Source organism: Leptonychotes weddellii, chromosome 5 (assembly GCF_054177405.1).
Source record: "Leptonychotes weddellii isolate Sample4059 chromosome 5, ASM5417740v2, whole genome shotgun sequence".
Taxonomy (NCBI): domain Eukaryota; kingdom Metazoa; phylum Chordata; class Mammalia; order Carnivora; family Phocidae; genus Leptonychotes; species Leptonychotes weddellii.
This window is the reverse complement of record NC_138373.1, coordinates 6,023,694-6,037,776: the sequence shown is the minus strand read 5'-3', so window position 1 is coordinate 6,037,776 and position 14,083 is coordinate 6,023,694. Positions and strand designations below refer to the sequence as shown.

At 43.4% G+C, this 14,083-nt stretch overlaps 1 protein-coding gene across 5 annotated transcripts in view; it reads right to left on the bottom strand.

Annotated features, from left to right (window-relative positions):
- Nucleotides 1–3,910: 3,910 nt before the first annotated feature.
- Nucleotides 3,911–14,083, bottom strand: part of TMEM225B (transmembrane protein 225B) — a 29,785-nt gene continuing 19,612 nt past the window's right edge. For 2 of the 5 annotated variants that reach the window (XR_014145196.1, XR_014145197.1), the window contains 6 exons: nucleotides 12,986–13,196; nucleotides 11,344–11,490; nucleotides 10,853–10,924; nucleotides 10,390–10,527; nucleotides 8,383–9,508; nucleotides 4,130–4,260 (listed from right to left, as the gene is read on the bottom strand). Coding sequence is in view for 2 of the 5 variants with exons in the window: in XM_081819378.1 (XP_081675504.1) it covers nucleotides 4,088–4,260; nucleotides 10,390–10,527; nucleotides 10,853–10,924; nucleotides 11,344–11,490; nucleotides 12,986–13,196 (741 nt within the window). In the remaining 3 variants the exon portion in view is untranslated. Of the gene's footprint in view, nucleotides 4,261–8,382; nucleotides 9,509–10,389; nucleotides 10,528–10,852; nucleotides 10,925–11,343; nucleotides 11,491–12,985; nucleotides 13,197–14,083 lie in introns of all 5 variants that reach the window. The other 3 variants (XM_081819378.1, XR_014145198.1, XM_081819379.1) reach the window with 3 other exon arrangements.

Sequence of the window (14,083 nt, the reverse complement as noted above, 5' to 3'; positions counted from 1 at the left end):
AGTAGTTGGGAGGAGGGAGTCAGGGAAGGCTTCCTGGAGGAGCCGGCACCTCAGCTCAGATTTGAAGGGTGGACCTTTTAAAAAGTGAGGTGAGTGTCCCTAGTGAGTGTGGAGGGATTGACCTCATTCCCACACCACGCAGGCCACTCTAGCAGACGGTTAAACTAAGAATTTCGGTTGATAAGCTAAAGCCAATAGGAAGCCATGGAAAGGTTTAAAGGCGGGAAGGGACACATTTTGGAAAGATGTTGCTGAGAACCCGTCGAGAAAGACTGAGCAAGAAGGGAGGGAGGTGGAGAAATGAGACGGCTGACTGTCGCATAAAAAGAGGCTTAAAAAGGCAGTCCAGGAGAGAGAGGGTGAGACAGACCTGGGGCATTCGGTGAGAACAGAGATTGCAAGGAGTGATTCAATAGGAAACTTACTGAGGAAGTAAAATTGCCAAGGTTTGAGGATTGATTGGGTCTGGAGGATGAGAGAGAAGGTGGAATAATTTAGTAAATGACCAAGGCCACATTTATCAATAAGAATGAACATTTAAAAAGCAGACAACTGGCTGGTCATCTGGAAAGAGATAATGTTGGGTCCATACCTTATACCACATCCAGGACCAAGTCCAGCTGGGCTCATGGGATCTCAGATTCTTTTATATTACAAATTACATGATCAATCCACCTTGGGAATAGTGTCAGATAGCCTCCATCCACTAACGTGCACTCACATCTGAGAGGTATGAGACAACCTTGTCATCCGGGGCCAAATGAAACAGCCCAATTGGCTCAATTTGTCTGGGAAAACTGAACTATTCCTAGTGATATCAAAAACCTTCCTTCAGCTTATCATGGAGAAGACACAGGGAAGAGAGCATTCTGGCAAAGGCAGGAGGAGATTGGATCAGATCACAGGTTTCCAGGGCAGCTTTGGAGAGGAAAGGGGACTCCTCTGAATTGGGAAGAAAAGATTCAAAGATGAATGATGGTCTAGGTTGGGGCTCAGCAAACTTTTTCTATGAAAGGTCAGAAAGTAACTATCCTAGGTTTTGCTGGACACATTTTCACATACTCATTTTTGCGATCCTGTAAAAATGTCAAAGCCATGTTTAGCTCACAGCCAGCACTAGATTTGACACAAGGGCTGTAGTTGGCTGACCTCTGAAGTAGATGGTTTTAAAATCATACTATGGAGGCATTTGAGGAGTTCTTTCTTTCTTGGCCTCCTGCCCCAGTGATATTACCTGCTGAGAATGCATGGGACAGTGATAGGCTTAAATAATGGAGTAAAAACTGAAATATCTATTGTGAGGAATGATGTAAGAAAAAATTATATGGGCGCCTGGGTGGCTCAGTCGGTTAAGCATCTGCCTTCCACTCAGGTCATGATCTCAGGGTCCTGGGATCAAGCCCCAAGTTGCGTTCCCTGCTCAGTGGGGAGCCTGCTTGTCCCTCTCCCTCTGCCTTCCCCCCACACACACTCGTGCTCTCTCTCTCCCTCTCTCTCAAATAAATAAAATTTTTTACTTTTTTTTTTAAAGATTTTATTTATTTATTTGACAGAGCGAGAGAGGGAACACAAGCAGGGGGAGTGGGAGAGACTCCCACTGAACACAGAACCCAACTCGAGACTCAATCCCAGGACCCTGAGATCATGACCTGAGCTGAAACCAAGAGCCAGACGCTTAACCAACTGTGCCACCCAGGCGCCCCCCTATTTGTCTTTCTTAAGGAACTTCATGCACGGCAAAAGATTGTATGTTTTATGTATTCAAATTCAGTCATCCTTTTTTATTTTTTTTTTAAGATTTTATTTATTTATTTGAGAGAGAGAGCGTGCGCACACACACACACACACAAGCCCAGAGCAGGGGGGTTGGGGAGGAAGGGCAGAGGGAGAGGGAGAAGCAGACTCCCCGCTGAGCAGGGACCTCAATGCGGGGCTCAATCCCAGGACCCTGAGATCATGACCTGAGCGGAAGGCAGATGCTTAAGCAACTGAGCCACCCAGGCACCCTTCATTCATTCTTTTTTTAAAATCTCTGTGCCTTCCAGGGGCTCCTGAGTGGCTCAGTCCATTAAGAGTCTGCCTTCGGTTCAGGTTATGATCTCAGGGTCCTGGGATCGAGCCCCGCATCAGGCTCCCTGCTCAGTGGGGAACCTGTTTCTCCCTCTCCCTCTGCTCCTCCCCCTGCTCATGCTCTCTCTCTCTCAAATAAAATCTTTATAAAAAAAAATATCTCTGCCTTCCATATTCCCAATGGCTAACAAGTTTTCCTCAATACCATTTGTTGAAGGCTCTATTTTTCCTTGTATAAAGTTGCCTTTGTATTTGGATTCCTATTCTGTAATCTACCTGGATCCTATGTCAGGACCTGCCAAATTGTTTAATAACCGCAGTTTTATACTTATCTTTTATATTTGGAAGAGCTTTTCTACATCACTGGCCCTTCTTTCCCATGATATAAAGAGAAGATTTTTGAAGAAAAATTAACAACAGTAGTCTAAAAACTGCAAAGGAAACCAGACAAATTCCAACCTCATGCTCCTGGCCCTGAGAGATCAGAATATAACCAAAGGATTGCTAGGGAAATGGCAATGTCAAAAAGAAGACAGATTTTCAGGGATGCTGAGCAAATGAAGGCACTTTTTCCTAGCAAGGAACATGGTACTGAATGAGTCGAGAGCATTGTGAGGTCCTGAGAGAAAAGAAGGGGAAAAGGGAAGAGGGAAAGAGGGAAAGAGACAAAGGGGCAGATGGAAAGAGGAAGAAAATTATCTGATAGAAGACATCACCTCTCTGGTTCTTTAAAGAAAAATGGGTAGAATTATACCTGGCCTATCTTTAGCAGGACAAAGTAAAATGGCAGATGTAAGAGTTGCTTTAGCATTAACCGTAGAAATGAAGGTTATAGGGGGCACCTAGTCGCTCAGTCAGTTGAGCGACTGACTCTTGATTTCAGCTCAGGACCTGAGATCGGGCTCCCCATACCTGTTTCTGAAGTTGCACTGCTTAAGTTATAAGAGCTTCCCCCCTCCCCCATGTGTTCCTTGCAGAGCAAAGTGGGGAAGCATTGTTGGTGGGTATTGTTCAGATGAAGGGTGGATATGAAGTCTGCAGAGGGCTTGGATCACTGTTCTAGCCAGCCCCCCAAGCATTCCTACTTCCCAGCCATACCCATCCTAGCTGGGGGACTGAGAGCTCCCCAGTCCGTAAGCACCATCAGGACACATTAGAGATGCCCCTGGCTTTAGTGAGAGGATGTACACTCATATGTTAGTTGGCTAACTTGCCTCTGCTTGCCCCCGGGGGGTTACAGACCCATTAGGCTCAGACTTCCAGACCTGGGGGCTTAATCCTGAGAAGCATTGACCTTTAACCACTCCCAACCCTTCCCTCCAACACATACTTAAGTTTACTGTACTGAGTCACACCTTTGTCTGGGGACATCACTTTTTCTTTTTTTTTTAAGATCTTATTTATTTGAGAGAGAGAGAGAGAGACACAGTGAGAGGGGGAACACAAGCAAGGGGAGTGGGAGAGGGAGAAGCAGGCTTCCCACGGAGCAGGGAGCCCGATGCAGGGCTCAATCCCAGGACCCTGGGACCACGACCTAAGCTGAAGGCAGACGCTCAACCAACTGAGCCACGCAGGCACCCCCATCACTTTTTCTTTTTAATGTCACTAACTCAAACACCCTCTGTTGTGGTTATATTCTGTTCGGTTTTTGTTTTACAAAAGCTCACTTTACTTGATCATTTTGTCATATTCCTTCCTCCCCTCCTGTCCTCCAGGCTGGTTTTCTTGAGGTTTGGATTAACGTTCAGTAGTCATTTTATTGAAAACAGCTGCAAAACAAAACAAAACACACACACACACACACACACACACACACACACACCCCACTCAGGAAACAGAATAATTCAAAAAACTTTTAATAAATTGCAAAGACAAGCAAGACAGAATCACTGTGAGTATGGGGAAGGGGAGCACTGATCTGACTCGGGAAGCTCATCAGAAGCTGCAGAGACTGGCTGCCCCTTAGGCCCCCACGCAGGCACTCATGCAGCTGACGGGTGGAGGACATTCTCCCGGACTAGATAATCGTTTCTTCCTTCAGCAGTGTCTCCTTTTGTATTGAGCTCAGGTCTCCTCCCAAACTCTCCAGATTCTCCAGGTGGGGGACCCCTTGGGTTTCCTCGATACTCCGGGAGTTGGGCAACTGATGGCGGCTAAGGCAGGTTGTTTCTTGAAAGAGGCAGATGGCACCTGGGTAACAGCGAAAGTTTGGGTCAGGCTGGAGAGTTAGGTCAGGAACTCCCTCCTCGAATGTGACCCCCTCTGGTCTGCACCCACCCTTCCTAGTTCTCCCCTCCAATATAGAGTATTACAGAGACAGACAGAAAATAGAATGCATCACAAGACAAGGCATACAAAAAGATGGATAAAACTCACAAAACCATAGCCAGTGCTGGAAGGCATCTTAGCAACCGGCTAACTATTAATAGGTAAGAAAACAAGGTTTAAGAGGAAGGTCAAACACAAAACCCAGGCCTCTTAATGCCCAACTCAAGACCCCCAGTAAAGTAAAAGAAAGGAAAAAGAGAATTGTTGTCATAAAACAAATGGAGACATCTTGAGTGAATAATAAATGTTGTATTAAGGTTAAGGCTAAGAGAAAGAACAACTTCTATGTTCAGCATGATAGGAGACTACATACTCTCCCAATAAAAACAACAAAAATTCTATATAAGATATTTCTTCAAACACCTATTTGTAAATATATCATCAAACTGGCATCAGGGTAAGGCATTCTTAGGAACAAAACCCTAGTGAAAACAGAAACCTATAGAGTTTGAGCAAGCACACAATTAGCCTTCACGTTGGAGACATACACTCAACCCAGGTAACCCTGAGTTTTCGTTCTGTTGGCCATTTGGGACACAAAATGAGAGGAAAAGCTCAGGGCCTGCTCAAGATGAGCAATCTAAGAAGGGTCTGCCATATGAAGCTAGAACTGTATTGACTGAGAATTCATAAACAGAGGCTAGCTGTTCTGTGGGTCTGCAACTAAAATTCACAATACCTGTTGTGATCCTTGGCTAGCTGTGCACCCAAGCATCAAGCAGAAGCAAATGCAAATCCCTTTCTGAAAAAACGCTTTAAATACAGGCCTCAAAGAATTTCTACCCGAAAAAAAAAAAAATTTCCAAGGAAAATGAATTCACAAACATACCAAGAAACAAGACACCATAAGCAAGAGCCTGCAAAAACAGCAGCCAATGGACTCAGACCAGCATATCATATCATTCAGTTGTTAAACTTATAGGACACAGAATGCAAAGTATGCTTAACATGTATAATAAAAATATGTTTAGAGAACAGATTAAAAATGTAAGTGAGGGGGCGCCTGGGTGGCTCAGTCGTTAAGCGTCTGCCCTCGGCTCAGGTCATGATTCCAGGGTCCTGGGATTGGGCCCCGCATCGGGCTCCTTGTTCAGCAGGGAAGTCTGCTTCTCCCTCTCTCACTCCCCTTGCTTGTGTTCCCTCTCTCGCTGTGTCCCTCTCTGTCAAATAAATGAATAAAATCTTTAAAAACTATATATGTGAGGAAAAAGAGTATAAAAATAACACGAATTAAGGGAAAATATAATTTCCAGTTATAAAAACAAATTGACTGAAATAAAAATTTAGTAGGTGAAGCAGCCAACCAGACACAGCTGAGAAGTGAATGGATGAAACTGAAGATACATCTATATGAGTTATTCAGAATGCAGCCCAGAAAGACAAAGAGATGGAAAGCATGAAAAGAGAGAGAGAGACATACGATAGAGTGACAAAGTCTAACAGATGTCTTCCTGGAGTTCCACAAAGAAAAGAAAAGAGAAGGAAAGAACATAGAGATAAAAAAGAGATTAAAATGATAGAGAAATTTTGAAAGACATCATTCCTCAGACAGTTCATACCACAAGTCATGATACAAATATCCACACCCTGTAAAGTACCAAAGAAAGTCTGAGAAAAAACAAAGATTGCTTCAAAAAGAATGATATTTTTAGAGTCAACAACAATGGAAGTGGTAAAATAATAATAATAATAGAATATTATCTTGAATGCTTGGGGATACTGTCAACTTAAAAATGTAAGTTCAGCAAAACTAATTTTCATGAACAAAAATGAAAGGAAGATAATTTCATACAAACAAAATATGAGAGAGTGTATCTCTAACTGACCCTAATAAAACCCATTATAAAGGATGTATTTCAGGCAGAAGGACAGAAGGTCTGAGAAGGTTTGATAAGCAACTAAATTGGTAAATATGTGGGTAAATTTAAACCAACAAATATCGAATGCATAAAATAACAGTACAATCAAATATATAGAATTAAAAAGAAAACAGAAGAAACTAAAACGTGCAAAATAGCATATAAATTGGGAAGGCATTACCTTGTATTATTTATAAAGAAAATAAATATGTTGATGAACTTTCACCTTTGTTTAATAAGCATGTTAAAATGTCAAGAGTGGCTACTACAAGAATACAAATAGACTACATAACTTCCAAACTAAAGAGGGGGAAAATATAATGAGAACTGTATCGATAAAAGTTAATCAATTCAAAGCAAGGCAAGAGAGGTTGGGGGGTGGGGAGCAGAAAAAACTGAAAACAAAAAGTAAGGTGGTAGGAAAAAATAGAAACATATCAGTAGTCACAATAAATGTAAATCAATAATAAATGCTCCAGTTAAAAGACAATGATTATAAAACTAGATGAAAAAAATACAATCATCAGCTATATGATTACATATAAGTAAAAGATTAGAAAGATATATAACAGGCAAATACTAACCTAAAGAATGTAGAAGTAGCTAGAGTAATATCAGATAAAACAGACTTTAGCAAAAGGGACTACTAGAAATAAAAAGGATCACAGCATTCATAATGATTAAAAGTTCAATTCACCAGTAAAACAGAACAATTCTTTTTTTTTTTGCCTTTAAAATCATTTTATACACAATTTTCCCAACTTGTCCCCCCCCCCAAGTTAATAGAGCATGAATGGCTCTCCACATCAATACATAAAGACTTATTATACTTTTTAACAGCTACATAGTACTTCATTACATGAATGTAACATAATTTTATATATTTCCCTTCCTTAGATAATGCTGCTGAGAACATTCTTATATTTTCCCATACTTGTGCTAGTATTTCCATTTCGTTGGGTTTTGAGAGGCTTGTTCTATAGTTGAACTGAAATCTGTCAACCTGTGAATTTCTCTGTGGCTGCCACTCCTTTGATGCGGTTTTCTACTTCGCTGTGAGCACGAGTCGGCTTATAAAAAATTGTGAATACAATTTCATTATACATATATTTGTCTCTTACTGGTAAAGTTGAACACATGTGTTTTCTTGCTTTATCCTTGAAGCAAGTATGATGCAATTAAAACGTGAGTTAACTTTGTTAATAACTGAATTTCTGTACAGGTATGCTTTTATAGGAGACTGTGATTTTGTGGATCGTTCCACGTTGCTTCAACTCTGTTTCTTGGCCTGAGTGATGCCAACCACATCTGTGCATTCTGTGGTACAGCAAGGTCAATTGTTAGGCTGTCATTAAGCTGCTTATGAGGACAGTTTAGAGGAGTTTTGCAGGCAAAAATCAAGAGAAAAGCATATTTTTGAAAAACAAATTCATTATTTTCAGATATTGTTTCAATTTTTTTACTGTGGTAAGAATACTTAACATGAGATCTACCTACGTAACAAATTTGTAAGTGTACAGTACAGTATTGTTAACTATAGGCATTACGTTGTATAGCACATCTTTAGAACTTACTTATCTTGAATAACTAAGACATTATATCCATCAAACAACATTTCATTTCACCCTCCTTGGCCCTGGCAACTACCATTCTACTCTGCTTCTACAACTTTGACTATTTTGGTCACCTCATATTGTGCAATCATGCGGTATTTGTCCTTCTGTGACTAGCTTAAAATAGGACAATTCTAAATCAAGATTAGAACAATATAATAAATAAGCTTGATCTAATGTTTATAAAAGTTGCACTCAACATAAAACATGAAAATGGACCTCAAACTAGGCTATAAAACAAGTCTCAATAAATCGGAACACATTAGGATTATATAGACCATGATCTCTCATCACATTGAAATTAAGTCAAAATCATTTAACACAAAGATACAATAAAAAATTATATGCTTGGAAATGTAAAAGTATAGTTTAAAATAATTCATGGATCAAAAAAATCATAAGGGGAACTAGAAAATATTTGAAATAGAACAGTAACATAAAATCCTGCATATGAAAATGGGAGCTGCAAATGAAGCAATTCCTACAGGGAAATTGAAGCTTTAATTGCCTACTTAGAAAAGAAGAAGTAGGGGTGCCTGGGTGGCTCAGTCGGTTAAGCGTCTGCCTTCAGCTCAGGTCCTGATCCTGGAGTCCCTGGATTGAGTCCCGCATCGGGCTCCCTGCTCAGCGGGGAGTCTGCTTCTCCCTCTGCCCCTCACCCTTCTCATGCTCTCTCTCTCATTCTCTCTCTCCCTCAAATAAATAAATAAAATCTTTAAAAAAAAAAAGGAAAAGAAAAGAAGTAAGCAATGAGTTTAGATCCTGACTTAAGAAGCTGGAAAAGCAATAGCAGAATAAATGCAAAAAAGTAGCAGTGACGGAGGTTCAAAATAAGAAGCAAAAATTAATTAAATAGAAAACAAACATAAAATATGAAGGTTCAAGAAAGCTAAACGCTGGGGGCGCCTGGGTGGCTCAGTCGTTAAGCGTCTGCCTTCGGCTCAGGTCATGGTCCCAGGGTCCTGGGATTGAGCCCCGCATCGTGCTCCCTGCTCCGTGGGAAGCCTGCTTCTCCCTCTCCCACTCCCCCTGCTTATGTTCCCTCTCTTGCTGTCTCTCTCTGTCAAATAAATAAATAAAATCTTTTAAAAAAAAAAAAAAAAGAAAGCTAAACGCTGGTTCTTTGGAAAGACTAAAAATGTGGTAAACCTCTGACAAACCTGGCAATGAAAAAAGAGAAAATTCAGTATGAAAAATGAAGCACGTAACTACAGATGCATCACAAAATAAAGTTAAAAAAGAAAACATTTCGAGTAACTTTATGTCAGTAAATTTCAAAATTTAGACAAAATATATAAACTTCAGAAATATATATAAATTACCAAAACTAACTCAAGGAGAAAGCAAATACCTCAATAGTCCTATAGTCATTAAAAGAAACTGAATCATGAGCTTAAAATTCTCCCACAGAGAAATACCATGCTCCTACAAACAAGCTTAGTTGTACAATTAAACACTTAAGATGGTAAAAATGAATGAACCTTAGAGTTCCTTGTATTAACATGGAGGTTATACTGTTGTATAAACACAGTATGATTATACAAAGTTTTAAAACAAGTAAAACAAAGTAATAAAGTGTTTGAGGATAAATACACATGTAGTAAATATGATGATCACAAACTTCAGAATAATCGGTTCCTGAGGGGAGACAAGAGGATGAGATCAGGAAGAGCCACATGGTTGAGCGGGGGAAGACTTCAAAGATACTTAATATTCTACCATATTTCATCAATGTTGACAAGCCCATTTTTTTCACATTTCTGAAATGAGGATGTGCCTTACAAGCTACAACACCTTATAATTAATTATTCTTGGCATCCTTTTTTCTTTCTCGGTGATACATAAACAAGAATGTAACTTACAAACAGTGGATTCCATGAAAATATGGCTAGTTCTTAAACTAAATGGTGGAAATGGGCACACAGTTTATTTTTAATTACCTAGCTCATATATTATAAATATTTTTATATATTCAATGTATAATAAAATCAAGTTAAAATAGATTATATTATGGGTCAGGTTAATAGAGCAGGAAATTAGGAAAAAGGACAAAATTAGAGAGTATTGAGGGCTTAGATGGTGATTGTATATAAAGATAAGACAGTAAGGTGAAGGTGAGGTGAATAGATAGAGATAGGCATAGAAACCTGTAGGAGTCAGGACAGAGTAAGATAGAATATGAAATCTGGAGGTTGGTTCTAAAGTCAAGGAGGACAAGGATGAGAGACAGGGCTGAGCTCTAGAGCAGTGCTGTTCAGTAGAGCTTTCTGCAATGATGGAAATTTCTACATCTGCACCACTAAATATGGCAGCTACTAGATACATCATAATGTTACCAAACACCTGAAATGTGGCTAGCAATGACTGAAGAACTGAATTTCTATTTACTTCACTTTAATTAATTAAATAGCCACAAGTAGCTAGTGACTGCAGTTTTGGACAGCACCACTCTAGAGCGTCCACGGCTCTTGAATCCAGACAGAGGACAGGGAGAAGGGCACCAGCCCCAGGACACTCACCAGCTACTACGAACAGAACGATGGCAAAGCCAAGGACGTAGTAAGGCCACTGCACGGAGATCTGGGGGGGGATGGGCTTCATCCTCAGATTCTGGATCTCCAGGGCATGCAGCAACAGGGCCAGGAAGGCACAGACCCCTGCAGGGTCACAGGGAGGCCCTCTTGCTCTCCTCCCATGGCTCCCACCTTTGCTCTTAATCAGACAGAGTCTCATGGCCCACAACCGGTGCAGCTCCTGTGTGGAGGCCCTTTTCCCCAGCCCACACCTGGGCCCTCTCAGAGCCCGCAACCTCTACCCCACATGCCTGTCTTTCCCTCCATCCCAGCTCATTTCAAAGCCCATGTGCCTCACCTCCCAGGGCCCCATAACCAGAAAGCCCTTTCCCGGGTCCCCTCTGTGGCCGTGCCATTGGCTGACTCCAGATGGGGCCCCCTGGGTGTGATGCTTTGGGTACAACTCAACCTGATCTTCCCACTGTGAGCGTTCCACCTCCTTCATGTGATGGGAGCCTCCCAGGGTAGGGCCATGGCCAGCCTTTTAAAGTCAAAAGGTTCCAAAGGGCAGAGATGGTGTCTTCCATCCATTCGTCCAAGAAACACTTATATTTCACTTATATTATATATTTCACTTCCATATTATCATTCTGTGCCAGATTCTATGACAGTTGCTGGGATAGAGATTATGGTAAAAAGACCCCCAGACAAATGGCCCCAAGCCAACATGTGAGTGCTGTGCTACTTGGAAGTGCAGGGTGCCCAGCGACCCACGGGAAGAGCGACTGTCATCCTGGGGGGCAGGCTGCCTCAGAGAAGGCAGCAGGAGAGAGGGGCCCTAAAAATTCCCTCTCTCCTGACATCAGAAACCAACCATCTCCCTGCCTTTGGGTGCCCCCCTCAAACCCTCCCCAAAGCTGAGGCTTGCCTGAGGACAAGGCTTGCCTGCCTGTTCCACACCTGTGAGGAAGCTGATGAAGGCTGACACCAAATTGTGCTTCCGGGTCCTCGGAAACAGCTGAGATGCAAAGGACACCAGGATGAAGGTGGTGAGGAAAGACAGGATGACTGCAGACAGCAGGAAAACGCGGCCGAGAATGATGTGCACTGCGGGGGAGGGAGGCTGGGCTGCAGCTGGGCACCCTGACCCGTGACAGGGGACAGAGCCCTGCAGAGCCTGCGCAGAGAAGGCCCCCGGAGCTCACCACCCTCAGTCCCACAGTGCGGCCAGGGACCACGGCTCCAACCCCACCACTTTGCCTCCAAGAGTGCTCTGGTCCCAACATTTTGTTCCCTGTGACATGGAAGTGTATGGGGAAAAAAAATTAGATGGGCAAACGGTCATTTTAATAAACAATAAAAATTATAAAATTTGCATGTGAAAACGTGAAGAATTGCATCAGTACTGCTTCACACTGAAATAAGCCACCGGTGGAAAATCAGAACTTGTGAGGTTAAGATGTTCGGAACTCTGGGAGAAATGCTTATTTAATTATCCTGGTTAACAGAAGTAATGAAACAGACCCAAAATAGCAGAGCCAGGGTCTTGATGATCCCCTACTGGCGTGACTCAGACCCATGTTAAAACAAGTTTGTATACCCTCCTAAGCATGCAGAGATGGACAGCTGGTGGTGGGACAAAAAGACAAAGGTGTTGCTAAAGACCCAAATGTTCTAGATTCTACTCTTGGGTTAAACCAATGGTTCTCAATTGGGGGCAGTTTTACACCCCCACCAGGGATATTTGGCAGTGCTAAGAGGTAATTTTGGTTGTCGAAACTGAGGGCATCAATCGGGTAATAGAGGGTAAGGGTGCTGTTAACTGTCCTGCAAGAAACAGGAAAACGCCCACAACAAAGATTATCCAGCCAAAGTGTCAGTAGTGCCAAGGCTGAGGAACTCCAGATCAAAGAGCGTACACAGTGTGGCCCATCTTCCCCAAAGAGGTTTCTCCTCTTCTATTACCAGGAGAGAGCCCCTAAGGACTCTTCCCCAAAGAGGCTCACCTCTTTTCCAAGACAGACATCCTCCTGACCTTCCCAAGTCCCTTGTAAAACACGGCCTCAGGTGCGTCCACAGTCCATTGAGCTCATATTCGTGTGCATTCCCTTGAAAACGCGGTACTCGGGCCTAAGTACCTTATCTGCAGAGCTGCCACCCAGAGTTGGACAGGTGTTTGGCAGAGGGGACAAGTGGGGGCTGAAATCCAGCCTGCACTCTACTAACAAGGCTGTTCCCCAGCTGGGAGCTGTGCCCACACAAAAAGGTCCCATGTTGGGGAGCTAACAGCAGCCCTTGAGAGGTGGCAGAGCCTCACACAGTAGGGCAGGACCCCCACCCCTCCATCCTAGGTGGAGCCACTCCTACCCCAGAAAGAAACTTTGTTGCTGACACATTTGCTGCTGACCCTGGTGGTCAACTTGATACTATTAACCTTTTGCTAGCCACATACATTCCGCTAACCTCAGAGCAGAGACTCAGAAAATGCCCTTATGGGCTTATTAAATTCTGTCCTCTCTGACTCCATCCAGTCCTCTGTCACCCAAGTCCCTACGCAGGCCCCATCTACCCCTGTCCTGTCCCTGCCTCCATCCCTTCTTACCTGATAAGGGTCGAGGTTTCCAGCATTTGATATGGAAGCAGTTCTCAAACAGGCCACTGAAAAACACCTCGTGGGACTCCTCGTTTACAAGCCGTACCCAGAAGGGAAAGATGGAGACCAGCAGTATGAGCAGGTAGCCCAAGGAGGTCAAGGCGGGGGCTATGGCCCACGTGAATCCCTTCACGTCCTTGTCCTCTAAAGTCAGCATCACCTGTTCAAGGGAAAAGGGAGGGGCAAGGAGATGACGCCTGCAGAAATATTAGCACATACGTGAGCCTCAGGAAATGTTGATTTCTCTGCGTGGATAAACTTTACAACCTTACAGACCTCTTCAGCAGACCTAAAAAATGCATGACATTTTCTGCTGCTAAGTCACCGGGGGATCTTGGGCAAAGTAGGGTCCCTTCTCTGAGCCCCAATTTCAGCCTCAATAAAATGAGGTTTAGGTTGGACTAGGCCATCCATCCCCAAACCTCCGCCAACCCTAAAGTTCTCACCGCTGGATTCTGTTAACAATCACCCCACCTACAAAGACCCTCGGCACTGTGCTCCACAGGCAGCTAACAGCCAATAGCCCTGGGGATTTCAGGATGACCCCGGGGGTGGTAATTAGGCCAGAGTCTGAAGTGTAGAAGACAAGGCCCTCAGAGGGAGTGGGCTGCTCTCTCTGGTCCACACCCTGTGCAAACATCTGTGCTCATGCCTAGGCATTGTGGCCTCTCTCGGTCCCGAGGCAGACCCCCTCACTGCAGCCGGGGCAGGGAGTGCCTCTGAGGTTGTGGGACCCGCAGAGGGCAGAGTGTGGGTGCACTCTTGCAACCCCCCTCCCAGATCCACTGTTTATAAACACGTTAACAGCTATTCCTCTCTGAGTGCTGTCAGACTGGTTTGCAAACATCCTCAGGGGCTTTCACCTCCTTCCTGTCACTAGCTTCCCTTCTTCCCACCTGAATAATCCTTCCCTCTGTCTAAGGCTCCCCTTAGATCTTCCCTCCACCCTCCAGGCCACACTGATGAGTCACCTCAACTGCCAGGCCTCAGTTTCCTTTGCTCTAAAATGATGGAGTCAGTCGGCCCCAAGAGCAGTCCTAGCTCTAA